At 40.8% G+C, this 12924-nt stretch overlaps 1 protein-coding gene across 1 annotated transcript in view; it reads left to right on the plus strand.

Moving 5' to 3' along the window:
- The first annotated feature begins 840 nt into the window (after positions 1-840).
- Positions 841-12924, plus strand: part of LOC147228136 (myosin-10) — a 69274-nt gene continuing 57190 nt past the window's right edge. The window contains exons 1-2 of the mRNA XM_086156370.1: positions 841-977; positions 4533-4907. Of these exons, the coding sequence (XP_086012496.1) occupies positions 4563-4907 (345 nt within the window). The 5' untranslated portion in view covers positions 841-977; positions 4533-4562. The remainder of the gene's footprint in view (positions 978-4532; positions 4908-12924) is intronic.

Here is a 12924-nt window from a genome sequence, read left to right on the forward strand (position 1 = left end):
CCTTACTGTGCTGCTTCCAGACAAAGAGAACAAAGAGCATTTTACCAATCAAATGTCAGCTATTATTTGTTGCCAGGCAAGGTCAAAGTCAAAAAAATCTGCCTGGAGGCCAGCAGAATCCGATTCACAGGCGCTCTGGTGAAAAATAAATGTTGATGAAACTGTTACTTCAACCAATCAGATTTTGAGTTGTGACACCCAGGCCTTCTAGAAGGCTAATGTCAGTGTGTCACACGCCTTTTGACTGGATCGTCAGAGAGCATACCAGCCAGAGCGAGGGGGCAGCATCTGTAGCGAGCTGCATGAACACAATTATAGTTTGTGCAAAACTTTCCTGGGGGGAAACACAGCTCCACAACGAAAAAGTGAAGAAAAAGAGGAAAATCTCAAAAAGACTAACAGTTTTATAGCCATAGAACAGTTATCAAGGGGATGAATGGATCGCTAAAGGCCTGGGTGTGAAATGCACAGCCCACCACTGTTTTAGGATAATGTGTACATTTTCACCAATGGCAACATTTCATTATAGAACAACGTATCAGCTGTATGTCGGAGATATTTCCGAATATACAAATGTAGCTTTGTCATATCAGTTTGTTTGTTCTTTCATCAACACTCTCATGTGAAAAGCAGCATCAGCCGCATCCAGCATTTTGCAGGTGTTGAATAGCTCGGACGGCGGTTGTCGGCCGAAGAAGTTTTGCGATGGAAATTATGTTGGACCAATAGCGTTGAGGTACAAGACCCGGACAGCCAATCAGATTAGCTATTGTATTGTGGGCGTTACCCAACGTGCGGCGGCGCGTCCTGCCTGGCCGGCGAGAGTTCGGTTGAGAGCGTGCCGGATGGTGGAGGAGTACCACTGATGAGAGAGCAGCCAAAGAAGGGAGAATTTTAGCACGCATTGGAGGACTATTACATTTATCGACTGGATACGGATAAACTGCAGGGAAGGGTTTCTTCATTTGCTGCGTGTGGTAAGTTCAGCAGAGGTGCCGTGGCTCTTCATTTCAATGACAATCTAGGTTGTGGTTAGCCAGTTAACGGTAGCTAGCGGATTATTGTGCCATGACTTTTCAATGATGGAGGACCATCAGCCTTGCTAATGTTAGCCGGATTCGGAGAACCAGTCTACAATTTAGTAACATTTTTTCATTCATCACTGTAAAACGCGACATAGACATATATTTTTGAAGTTCGACGTATTCCCTTCAAGCCGCGGGAAGCTGTGTGGTCATTGTCCTCCTGCTTTTATCCCCACCCAGACGTCTTTTGAGCCTCCCACACCCATGATGGGATTTTGCCCGAGGAGACAGCTTACTTCAGTCTTGTAACTCACATTTGAATGGAAAATAAACTGCCAGGGAATGGGTATCTCTTTGCCAATTGTCCTTTGCCCCGTTGAAGTTGAAACGATCGTTTAAGACCCTATGCAGTTTTACACTCGCCAGTTATCGCGTTTGAGTCCATGCAGGCATCTTTTCAAGCGGGTGGGACATTAAGCACAGCACGCCAACTTTGAGCTAACGTTAGCAAGCTAACCTAGCCGATGCAGCTGTTTGGCCTTGCCTGTCTGGAGTATCCTTTAAGTTATAATATAGGCTATTTTTAACCAGTAATTGCTGAATCTCGCCCCTCCCTCCTTTGTGATACACCAGTTAGTGCTGCGGCTTGCTATTTCCAGGGCTACATGCGGAATGAAAGTATTGAGCGAGGGGATGCAGTGACACGGCACCCTGCAGCAGCCACACTGATCCCCCATCCCGTGACCTGACCCAGATTCGTGTCTAACAGGCGCCTGATTCAAGCATGGGGCATGATTGTAGGTTAAATATCTCAGGGCATTTATCAGCAGAGTGTCTTCGATTAAAAAAGAAGTGAGAACTTGTTTCTATAAGGCTAAAATTCAAATTTGTCAATGATCTGGGGATTAATATCTCTATTTTCCACCCAGTCACTGTCCAGGTCATTTTCTTAAAGGACATAATTTTGTCATCAGCCACCGTGGTGAGGTTGCAGCTGAAGATTATTTAATCCTTTTCGTTATCATTTAAAGTCGATATTACAGAAATTCATTAACAAATTACCCTTAAATGTACACACTGTCTGACCAGCATGTCCTGATTGTTACTTATTCATTTGCCTCTCAGTTCATTAGGGAAAAGAAAAAATGAGAAAACCAAATGTCTTCATGAAAGCAATTACTTTTGTATTATATAGTCTTTATGTTGTTGATAAAGTAAGTCGGCCTTCCTTAGAGTGACTCAACAGATCTTTTGAGTCATGCTTACTGTGTTCTGCTTCTTCATTTATATTGTCTATGCACACATCAATAGGTGCATAATCAGACTCAACATGATTATTGAATGTTAATATGTATTTATATACATATTTTTTAACTTTGCTTTTCAATACTGTGGGCATGAGTGATGCATCGATTCACCCGCAGCTTCTTTTTCATTGAATTTATATTTATTTGTTTGTTTGTTTATTTATTGAGGGAAAATCCTTTGCCGTCAATGACTGGGTGCGCTCATTTTCATGACTAAATCCTAAATCTCCTTTACTGCAATACTTTGCCAGGTCTTAAATGTTGCCGTCTTAAGTTGCTGCTTGTTAGTGATCTTACTGCCCCAAATTTTGTCTTCAGCTCCAGAAATCACACTCTATTGAGTTGGGTTGAGTTATTTGACTGTTGAAAATTATCCCAGTACTTTGTAAAACTTCCAATTTTGCTTTCACAATTTGTTGTTGGCTGTTATTCATCTGTGCTATGAAGCTGTTATCAGTGTTACAGAAATTTGCTAAATGTGATTACAGTCCAGCCACATGTCCTTCAAAGATTGCTGGACTTCTGTGAGGACTTCACGTCATCAATTTACATCAGTGACCCAGATTATAATGCAGCCCAACTTTTATCTTTTCTTAATTTTGGCACAAATGGTCATCTTGTTTTCCTCCGTAAATAGAATGTCAAGACCTCAGCTTTTAAATTGTTCCTGGCAAAGTCTGATATGACTTTACTGTTCTTGAGTGCTACCAGTGATTTTCACCTTCTAGTCCACTGTGTCTTTATTATAAACTTAATTTACTTTTCATGTCTTGAGTTTTATTAAGCTAGAAGCTGTTAAGCGTTTTCGTCTCACCAAAGATAGAACTCTGTAATGCCGAACTACCGTAATTTCCGGACTATTGAGCGCACCTGAATATAAGTTGTTGGGGTAAAAATGAATAGATATATGTGTACGTATATAGGCCGCACTTGTCTATAAGCCGCTGGTGTCCACATTGTAACATGAGATATACACACAGAAAGCTGTTACACAAACTTTTTTTTTTAACTTTTAATTAAACACATACGTACGACCACAAATATGTGCTGGAAATGTTTCTTTCCGAACAGTGCCTGTAACATGGCTGATGAAAAACATAATAATAAAAAAAAATAATAATAAATGACTCAAGGAAAAGTTCCGCCATCCAATCATTTTCTATTCCTGCTTTGTCCTATTCTAGCTGATCGCTACCTTCGTCTTCCCCCTGTGCACTAAAACCATTAAAGTCGTCTTCTTCAATATTGGAACCGAAAAGCCTATTATTTTCATGGTAATTTCATTGGTCCGAAATGTTTTGGTGGCATGAAACTTGTTAGCTTCCCAAAAAATCGGGCCAAAAATTGTTTAAGCCACAGTGTTTAAAGCGTGTGAAAAAAGTAGTGGCGTATAGTCTGGAAATTATGGTACTACATTTGTCTTTGAAGGAATAGTTCGTCCTGATGCAATAGAGAGCTGCTAATGAGGTCATAAAGGTATTCTAAAATTAAAGTCATTTTTTTGTTGGATATATACCTAAAAAATATATCAGAAAAAATTCTGTCATTGTTTCCAAAACACAATTTTTCTAATGTGCTCGATTCGGATATAAAAGTCATATTTGAAGGAATTGCACTTTCCAACTGCCAAGTCAGTCTCTCCTTTTTCCATTGTCTGTCAAATATTGACAATACTCTGTTCAAACAGTTTGCTGTTATTGTTGCTGTTGCGATCATCACTAACTGACAAGGATGGATGTGGGCAACTAACGTGTACCAAAAATAATATAATCTATTAAACCTAATGAGATGACTTTTGATATTACTGTACTTTCTCCTTATTTTAAAAGGGGAGACTTTGACAGTGTTGCATGTCAAGAGTGCAAGTGGTCAGCACAACCTCTTTATGAGCTGCTAACTCAGCCCATCAGAGGTTAGTGCTGATACAAAAGTGAACATCTTTACTATGCAATTTCTTTGAATTTGTTTTGTTGTGACATCAAATTCTAACAAACCATCTTTTGATTTAACATATTAACTACAATTAGCTGAAGTTTGACATATAAACAAATGAACATGAACGAGCTTATTAATGTTGATAATGTTTATCACCTTTCCTTCCTTGTTCTCAGTGTCTTGTGTATTGCAAGAGTGCAGGTGTTTACTGCATGCATCAGTATTAACATCCAATCTTTTTTTATTCTCTCTGTTCACCGTACAGGTGGACTAGTGTCTCCTGGTTCTGCTGGCCATGTCTCAGAGGAGTGGCCATGAAGACCCAGAGCGGTACCTCTTTGTGGACCGTGCTGTGGTTTATAACCCAGCTGCACAGGCTGACTGGACTGCCAAAAGGCTAGTATGGGTCCCATCAGATCGCCATGGCTTTGAGGCTGCCAGCATTCGTGAAGAATGTGGAGATGAAGTGGTGGTGGAACTGGCAGAAAATGGAAAGAAGGCCGTGGTCAACAAGGACGATATCCAGAAGATGAACCCACCAAAGTTCAGTAAGGTGGAGGATATGGCTGAGCTGACATGCCTGAATGAAGCCTCAGTGCTTCACAACCTCAAAGATCGCTACTATTCTGGCCTCATCTACGTAAGTGTTTTTATGTCATAAGATCAACTATCCCTCACAACTGTGTTTTCATGTGTATACTTTGTATCATAATCATTTTTTGGTTATGGAGGGAGAAAGCCTCTTCAATCAGAGACAGTTTTAAAATGCTTCAATGTTGAGGTCTCCCATGTCAAACTGCACAGAAAGTATGGGCGGCAGCTCATTGATGTGAAGAATGTGGGTATGGAAAGGACGAACATACTGTGTATAATTACTGGGGATGAACTATGGAATTCTTTCCATTTGACAAGGAAAATCTACCAAGGAACAGCATCTATAATATTTATTCAGACCCTTCATGGTCCGCAAAGAGATGTTATGCTGTAAATTATTAAATTATGTGCTGAATGGATTTCAAGAAAAAAAAAAGTCACACATAGGTACTGCTAAAACCTGTAACTATGATATTTGAGATAGATTAGTAAAAACATCATTGTCTAGAAGCTAACACCTTTCCATGACACAGTGTACAATGCTGAATAAATCATATTACTTTTGAAATAAGCAGTAGGAGTTGCATTTTAATATTCTCATGGTTGGAATAAATTAGAAATTTGCTGAGAATAGACAAGAATAAAATAACTACTGGACTGGATAAACAATTAACACAGTTTTTAAGCTAATCTTTTCTGTTTGTAGTCCGCAAAATATATATGTTCTCAATAAGCCAACTGGCTAATTGCAAAAGATCAATGAGACAAAATCCAGGTGACATAATTGGTCAAAAGGATATCATAGCAGGATGAAAAAGAAGCAGTTTTGTGGTGTACAAATACATTAGTGAACAGTAATTTGTGGGAGTTGCTCTCCCTCATATTTAAGTAGTCAGATCAATGGATGTACTTCAGACCTTTTGTTTTTATTGAGAAAAAAAGCTCATTACAGCCATCAGTTTTGATTAATTGGCGTATCAATGTTTTGTCTCCCTATATCATGTCTTCAGTGCTTCTCGCCGTTCTTACCAAGACAACATGGCATATAACAATAAACTAATAATCTTTGTCACATTAAGGTAACAGCTAACCTAAAGAGATTACTCACTTAAATATAGTGAAACTGGTCATTTGGCAGATGCGATTGTCAGATGTGTCTCGTGTAAGTATTACCTAATTTTGAAACATCCAAATTACAGCCTTGAATATTTTTTTGCATCTGAAGTACTTCAGCAGGCTCAGAAACAAGTTTTCCTTTCAGGAGCAAGCATTATGTCCTACATCGGCTACAGATTTCCCCTGTGATTATGACCCACTTAGTGACATGCATTCCTGGAATAGGCCAGGCACAGAGCTAGTGGGCCACCTGAGACCAGGGAGGAGATGGCGGTGCTATGAGGTTCCACACTAAGAGGCCATTTCTTTTGCTCTATAATGCATTTTTTAAATGATGAATGTATACATTTAATGGTTAGATTTTTGTCTTCTCGCACTAACTGGACTCTCTGGATTTTCTTTCCTTGAAGATGTTTCACCTCTCATCCAAGAAAGAGGGTTCTTCATTTCACTTCTTCAGTTGATGGTTAGATATCAGCCAATTGAAAACTTTATAAGGGCAAGAAATTACAGGAAGAGTAGAGTAGTAGTTTGTGACCAGTACTAGATTTTAAGGCAGATGCTAAAATTTTGAGTATTGATTTCTACTAATAAATATTTTTTTTTAGTACAAAGGTATTGCTTTTAATAGATTAATTATAAAATGAAAACAGCATTTCAGTATATAAAAAAAACCTTGAACACTCCTCGCTCTATGTCATTTAGTATTTTAGGTATAAATACATGGGATCTTTGAGTACATGGGAGTCATTATTAAATATTATCCTTCCAAGAAGCTGTTTAAATTCTGCTTTTTGACTAGCAATGGAATCTCACAATGGTCAGGTGACATTTTAAAGCCTGTTGTTCAGAACTGAGATGGAAGTGTTATAACTCTCAAAGGGATGAAGGACTTCCATTTTTGTCCAATACATTGGTGTGTGTGTGTGTGTGTGTGTGTGTGTGTGTGTGGCACAGTGGTTAGCCTCATTGCAAGATTGCCCTTGGTTTGATTCTGACAGGGGGCCTTTCTGTGTAGCGTTTGCATGCTCTCCCTGTGTCTGCATGGTTTCCTCCCACAATCCAAAGACATGCAAACGGTTAATTGGAGACCTTACTTTTCCCGAGACGTGTGAATGTCTGTCTCGATATGCGGATATGTGGCCCTGTGATCAAGTGGCAACTGTACTCCGCCTTTCACCCAATGGCAACTGGGAAAGGCTCCAGCCCCCTCTCGACCCTGAGTGCAGGATAAGTGGTATAGATAATGAAAGAAAGAACACTGGTGTGTGTGTGTGTGTGTGTGTGTGTGTGTGTGTGTGTGTGTGTGTGTGTGTGTGTGTGTGTGTGTGTGTGTGTGTGTGTGTGTGTGTGTGTGTGTGTGTGTGTGTGTGTGATAATGGTTTTTTTCGAGATCAGATTTCTGCCAGTCACTTTTATTCAAACCAAGCGTCCCATACTGTGAAGCTACCATAACCCACATGTTTAGATGTTTAAATTCGATGCCTGTAGACCATGTTGACCAGCTGCTTTATCATCAAAATCTTCTTTTCTTCGTAACTGGACTTGAATTTCTTCACTTGAGGATGTTTTACCCCTCTTCCAAGAGGCTTCTTCAGTTCTTATGACCTATGGGGAGTTTTTGAATATAACTGCCAAGGTTTTGGGCAGGGCTAGTTTATGATGTCTTGTTGTATAAATGGTAGAGTCGATCTGGAGAAACTAGGTGTAAGGGGGTTGTAATGCTAATGGGAGTGTTGGTCATTGGAACAAAAGAGCAATTTTATGGGATTTCTTGGATTGGAATGTGAATAGGTAAAGCTAAAACAAAGGAGTGAAATCTGTTGAATCACATGAACTGAGGCTCATGTGGACATTACTGGCGGCTGGTTCCGGTGGTGGGTCTTTCCTGGTTGTTTGAATGGTGTAGATGGTACGCTGTTGTACATCTGTGGAAGGTTCTGTCTGAAGCCCCCGCCTCTTTTTAAAGACGTTTTTTTTTTTTGTTTTGAGAAAGATGGCGTCTTTGACTCCTCACTTGAACCATGTTGTCGTCTCTGGTCAGAATATGGATATTGCTGTCTTCAAAAGAATAGCCCTTGTTCTCCAGGTGAAGGTGTACCGTGGAGTCCTGTCCTGAATAGGTGGCTCTCCTCTGTTGGACCGTCCGTTTGTGCAGAATTTGTTTGGTCTCCAATATAGACGTCATCATAATCCTCAGTGCAAGTGACAGCATACGCTAAATTCTCTATCTTGTGCCATGGTGTTTTGTCCTTGGGGTGCACCAGTTTTTAACTTGGGCTGTTGTGGTGTTTGAAACATACTGTTGTTCTTTTTGAACACCCTTCGGAGTGTCTCAGAAACACCAGCAACATACATTGTGACGATATTCTTTTGTTTATTGTTGTCTTTCTCCTGTTCTATATTCCTGCCTCTGGTGGTTTCTGATTTGGCGAAGGCCCAATTAGGGTAGCCACAGGATGTCAAGGCTTTCCTAATGTGTTGCACCTTGGTCTTGCTTGCTTTTGGGATTAATGAGATGTTCTTGGCCTGGTGGTGTAGAGTTCTGATTACCCCTAGTGTGTGCTCAAGGAGGTTGTATGAGTCGAAAAGTAGATACTGGTTGGCGCATGCAGAGGTTTCAGAGAGGAGTCAAAGAAGCCATCTTTGTTGAAACAGAAGAAACATATCTGAACAGAGGAGGGGGCCTCAGACACAACCTTTCACAAACGTACAACACTGTCCTGGAAAGATTTCGACAAGAATTCACCATGATCTGGATGACTGAGAACCTCCACAGACATCTGCTGCTTAAGCGTTTCTGTGAATATGTCTCGTCCTCCTTCTTCTTCTCCTTTCGGCTTTTCCATTCAGGGGTCGCCACAGCGAATCAACCCTCTTTATCTAACCCTATTCTCTGTATCCTCCTCTCTCACACCAACTACCTTCATATTCTCTGTCACTACGTCCATAAATCTTTTCCTTGGTATTCCTCGATACCTCCTGCCTGGCAGCTCCAATTCCAGCATCCGTCTACCAATATATTCACTCTCCCTCCTCTGTACATGTCCAAACCATCTCAGCCTGGCTTCTAACATGAGTCGTCACTCTGATAGACCATTCCTGATCCTATCCATCCTGGTCACTCCCAAAAAGAACCTTAGCATTTTCATCTCTGGACTTCTAGCTCTGCCTCCTGTCTTTTTGTCATTGGAACTGTTTCTAGGCCATACAGCATCGCTGGTCTTACCACTGTCTTGTACACCTCTTCTTTCATTCTGGCTGAGTCTTCTATCGCATAGTACCTGACACTTTTCCCCACCCACCCCAACCTGCTTGAACTTGTCTCTTCACCTCTTTTCCACACTCTCTGTTGCTCTGGACTGTTGACCTCAAGTACCTGAAATACTCCCAACTTCTTGATCTCCACTCCCTGTAGCCTCACCGTTCCACCCGAGTTCCTCTCATTCACACATATATACTCTGTCTTGCTGCGACTAACTGTCATTCCTCTCCTTTCCAGCGCATACCACCACCTTTCTAGATTTTCCTCAACCTGTTCTCTGCTCTCACTGCAGATCACAGTGTGATCTGCAAACAACATGGTCCATGGAGATTCCTGTCTAACCTCATCTGTCAGCCTGTCCATCACTACTGCAAACAAGAAGGGGCTCAGAGCTGAGCCCTGATGGCATCCCACCCCCACCTTTAACTTCTCTATTACACCTACAGCACACTGCACCACTGTCTCACAGCTAGCATACATGTCCTGCACCAGTCTAACATACTTCTCTGCCATTCCAGATTTTTTTTCTTCATTTCCTCTTTAATTTTCCACATTCATCAGCTCTTCAAAGTACTCTTTCCATTTCCCCATTGCTCTTCTGGCTTTTGTCAATACATTTCCCTCTATCCTTAATCACCCGGACCTGTTGTACCGGTTGTACTTTTCCATCGTTATTTCTCTGTTTAGCCACCCAGTGTAGATCAGTCTCTCCGTCTTTACTGTCCAACCGAGCATACAAGTCATCGTATGCCCTTTATTTTGCCTTTGCTACCTCTATCTTTACCTTACGTTGCATCTCCCTGTACTCCTGTTTGCTCTCTTCAGTCTTCTCAGTGTCCCACTTCTTCTTTGCTAACTGCTTTCTTTGTATATACTCCTACACTTCCTCATTCCAAGTCTCCTTATCTACTTTCCTTCCGCATGACACACCAAGTACTCTCCTACCTGTCTCCCTGATAGCGCAAGCTTTAGTTTTCCAGTCATCTGGAAGCTCTCGCTGACCACCCAGAGCCTTCTCAAGTCCTCCCTTAAAACCATACAACACTCCTCCCTTTTCAGCTTCCACCACTTTGTCCTCTGCTCTGCCTTTGTCCCCTTGATCTTCCTACCTCCTACCTCTGCTCTTATAAGTTACACTATCTTCCTTTCTTTTCTGGAAAAAGGTGTTCACTACAGCCATTTCCATCCTTTTTGCAAAATCTACTACCAGCTGTCCCTCTGTGTTTCTATCCTGTATACCAAATCTGCCCATCACTTCTTCATCCCCTCTGCTGCCTGCACCAACATGCCCATTGAAGTCTGGACAAATTACCACTCTCTCATCTCCGGGGATAGTCTGCATCACTTCATGTAGCTCATTCCAGAACTTCTCCTTCTCCTTAAACTTACATCCCACCTGCAGAGCATAGCCACTAACCACATTGAGCATCACATCTTCAGTTTCTAATTTCAGACTCATAAGCCTATATAACATTCTTTTCACCTCCGGAAATTCCTAACAAACTCCTCCTGCAAGATAACTCCTACTCCATTTCTATTCTTGTCAGTACCATGATAGTACAACTTAAAGCCTGCTTCTAAGCTTCTAGGCTTACTACCTTTCCACCTGGGCTCCTGGACACACAGTATATCAGCTTTCCTTCTCTGCATCTTGTCGACCAACTCTACCTTTTCCTGTCATAGTCCCAATATTCAGATTCCCTACTCTCAGTCCCAGACTCTTGCCTTTGCTCTTTCTTTGCTTCCGAACACACCTTCTTCCTCTCCTTCTTTGACCCACAGTAGGCCAGTTTCCTTTGGTTCCCTGTAGGTCATCAGTACCAATGGCGGTCGTTGTTAACCCGATCCTTTTTGATCTGGTTATTATGACTGATTTGCATCTTTGGTTTTGGCAAAACTTTCACGCTGGATGCCCTTCCTAATGCAACCCACTGCATTAACCTGGGCTTGAGAATATACCCGGCCCGTGCCCCCCCCCAATGCTGGCTCGGGGAGACACTAGCCTGAGGCTGACTTAAACCAATGAGCATAAAGCATCTCAATTAACCCAATAGGAAATGAACACCCTCAATTGCAATAACAAAAAGATTCACAGGTCAACATAATATTCAAGATATGCCACATAAAATGAAACATAAAATGAATATACAGTTCTATGATTTCCAAAATCTTGCTACTTAATCAGTCCTTTAGCAAGTAAATGGGAGTTAGCAAGTGAAAGTAAAGCTATCGCTGCTTAGACCGTGTGGATATCCGCTCTCGGTAAACAGTTGGAAAAACGGTACTGTTGGCTTTGCAGTTCAAAATCCACGTTCCCCAAAAGCAAAGAGAACAGAACAGTAGGGAGGTTCTCCTACTGATGTCACATCCAGTCGAGTCGAGGCACTTATTGTGGTGGCTCGCCATCAAGCATTCCTATCCAGTGCGGGACGCATGGGCTCTAGAGTTCACCGTTTCTCCTGTAATACAGTCCTTAACTTAGCAGGAAAATGTTCAAAGTAACCAGTCTATCAACATAGACAGAACATTAAATAAAACACTTAGAATGATAAAGTAAACATCAGAAATACTTAACCTTCATATTGTGTTAAGGGTCAATTTGACCCATTAGGTCAATGGGTGAAATGGGTCAAATTGACCCTCAACATAATATGAGGGTTAATATCTGTTCCTTTCTTTGCTCACTGACTTGATCAACTCATCGACATGACTTTCTATGCTTATATCGTGGTTTCGCGTTTTTGTCTCGTAACTTCTGGAACAAATCGCTGTCAGCATTATGATTGGTCGATAGATCTACCACTCCCGGAAGCAACTGTACGATTAAACTAAATGACAAATAAATTCACCAGCAATATGAAATGATAATTTCATATTATTTGTCCCATTTAGACATTTTATATCACTAATATGACATTAAAAAAAATATGGTGAAATTCTATTTATTCCTATTTATTCAAACATTTATTAACTTATGGCCATCCTCAACTGGGTTACATGATTCTACACAGTATAATGTCAAAATCACTCAAATCCAGCCACAAGAATAAAAGATATGTCTACAGATATAACCCTTGAACAACAGGAATGAGAAAAGGGGCACACTTAATATCTAAATTTCCAAATCCTTTTCTGACCACTAACATTTCCAGATTCAAATCCAGCTGCCTGGATTTAGGTTTCCTTTTCTTTTATATGTTACCAAAACTTGAACAGATTCGCTTTCAATAATTAGATATTAAACAAAATGTAGGATTATGACATTTAGATCAACTGTAGCATTTTTTTCTCAGTCTGTCTTTACACAAATGGAAATAAGTTTAATACCTGTATCTGCAGATGTATTTCTTCTCCATATTTGCCTTTTAGGCTTTTACTGATACCTTACAGTCAAGTTATGTTTGAATTAAACTTGATTCAGAGACCCATGAAAAAAAAACCCTGTGAGAAGCTGGGGCCCTGTTGCTTAGCATTGGTTGTTTCACAAACGTTTGTCTTTGCAGAGGCCTGGGACTATTTAGACTGTTCAGAAGTTCTCTGCTGTTAACCATTATCTTATCAGATTGTGCTAGTCTCCCTGTTCACTTTCCATCAGGTCGAAGCATTGTAAATTCCCCTCAGATTTACAGTGATTTATCTGTACATCTATTGAGTAGGCCTAATGGATTGAAAAATTAGTTGT

This window comes from Fistularia commersonii, chromosome 12 (assembly GCF_037954325.1).
Source record: "Fistularia commersonii isolate RoL2024-O1a breed Wild chromosome 12, RoL_Fcom_v1.0, whole genome shotgun sequence".
NCBI classification, from domain to species: Eukaryota; Metazoa; Chordata; class Actinopteri; order Syngnathiformes; family Fistulariidae; genus Fistularia; species Fistularia commersonii.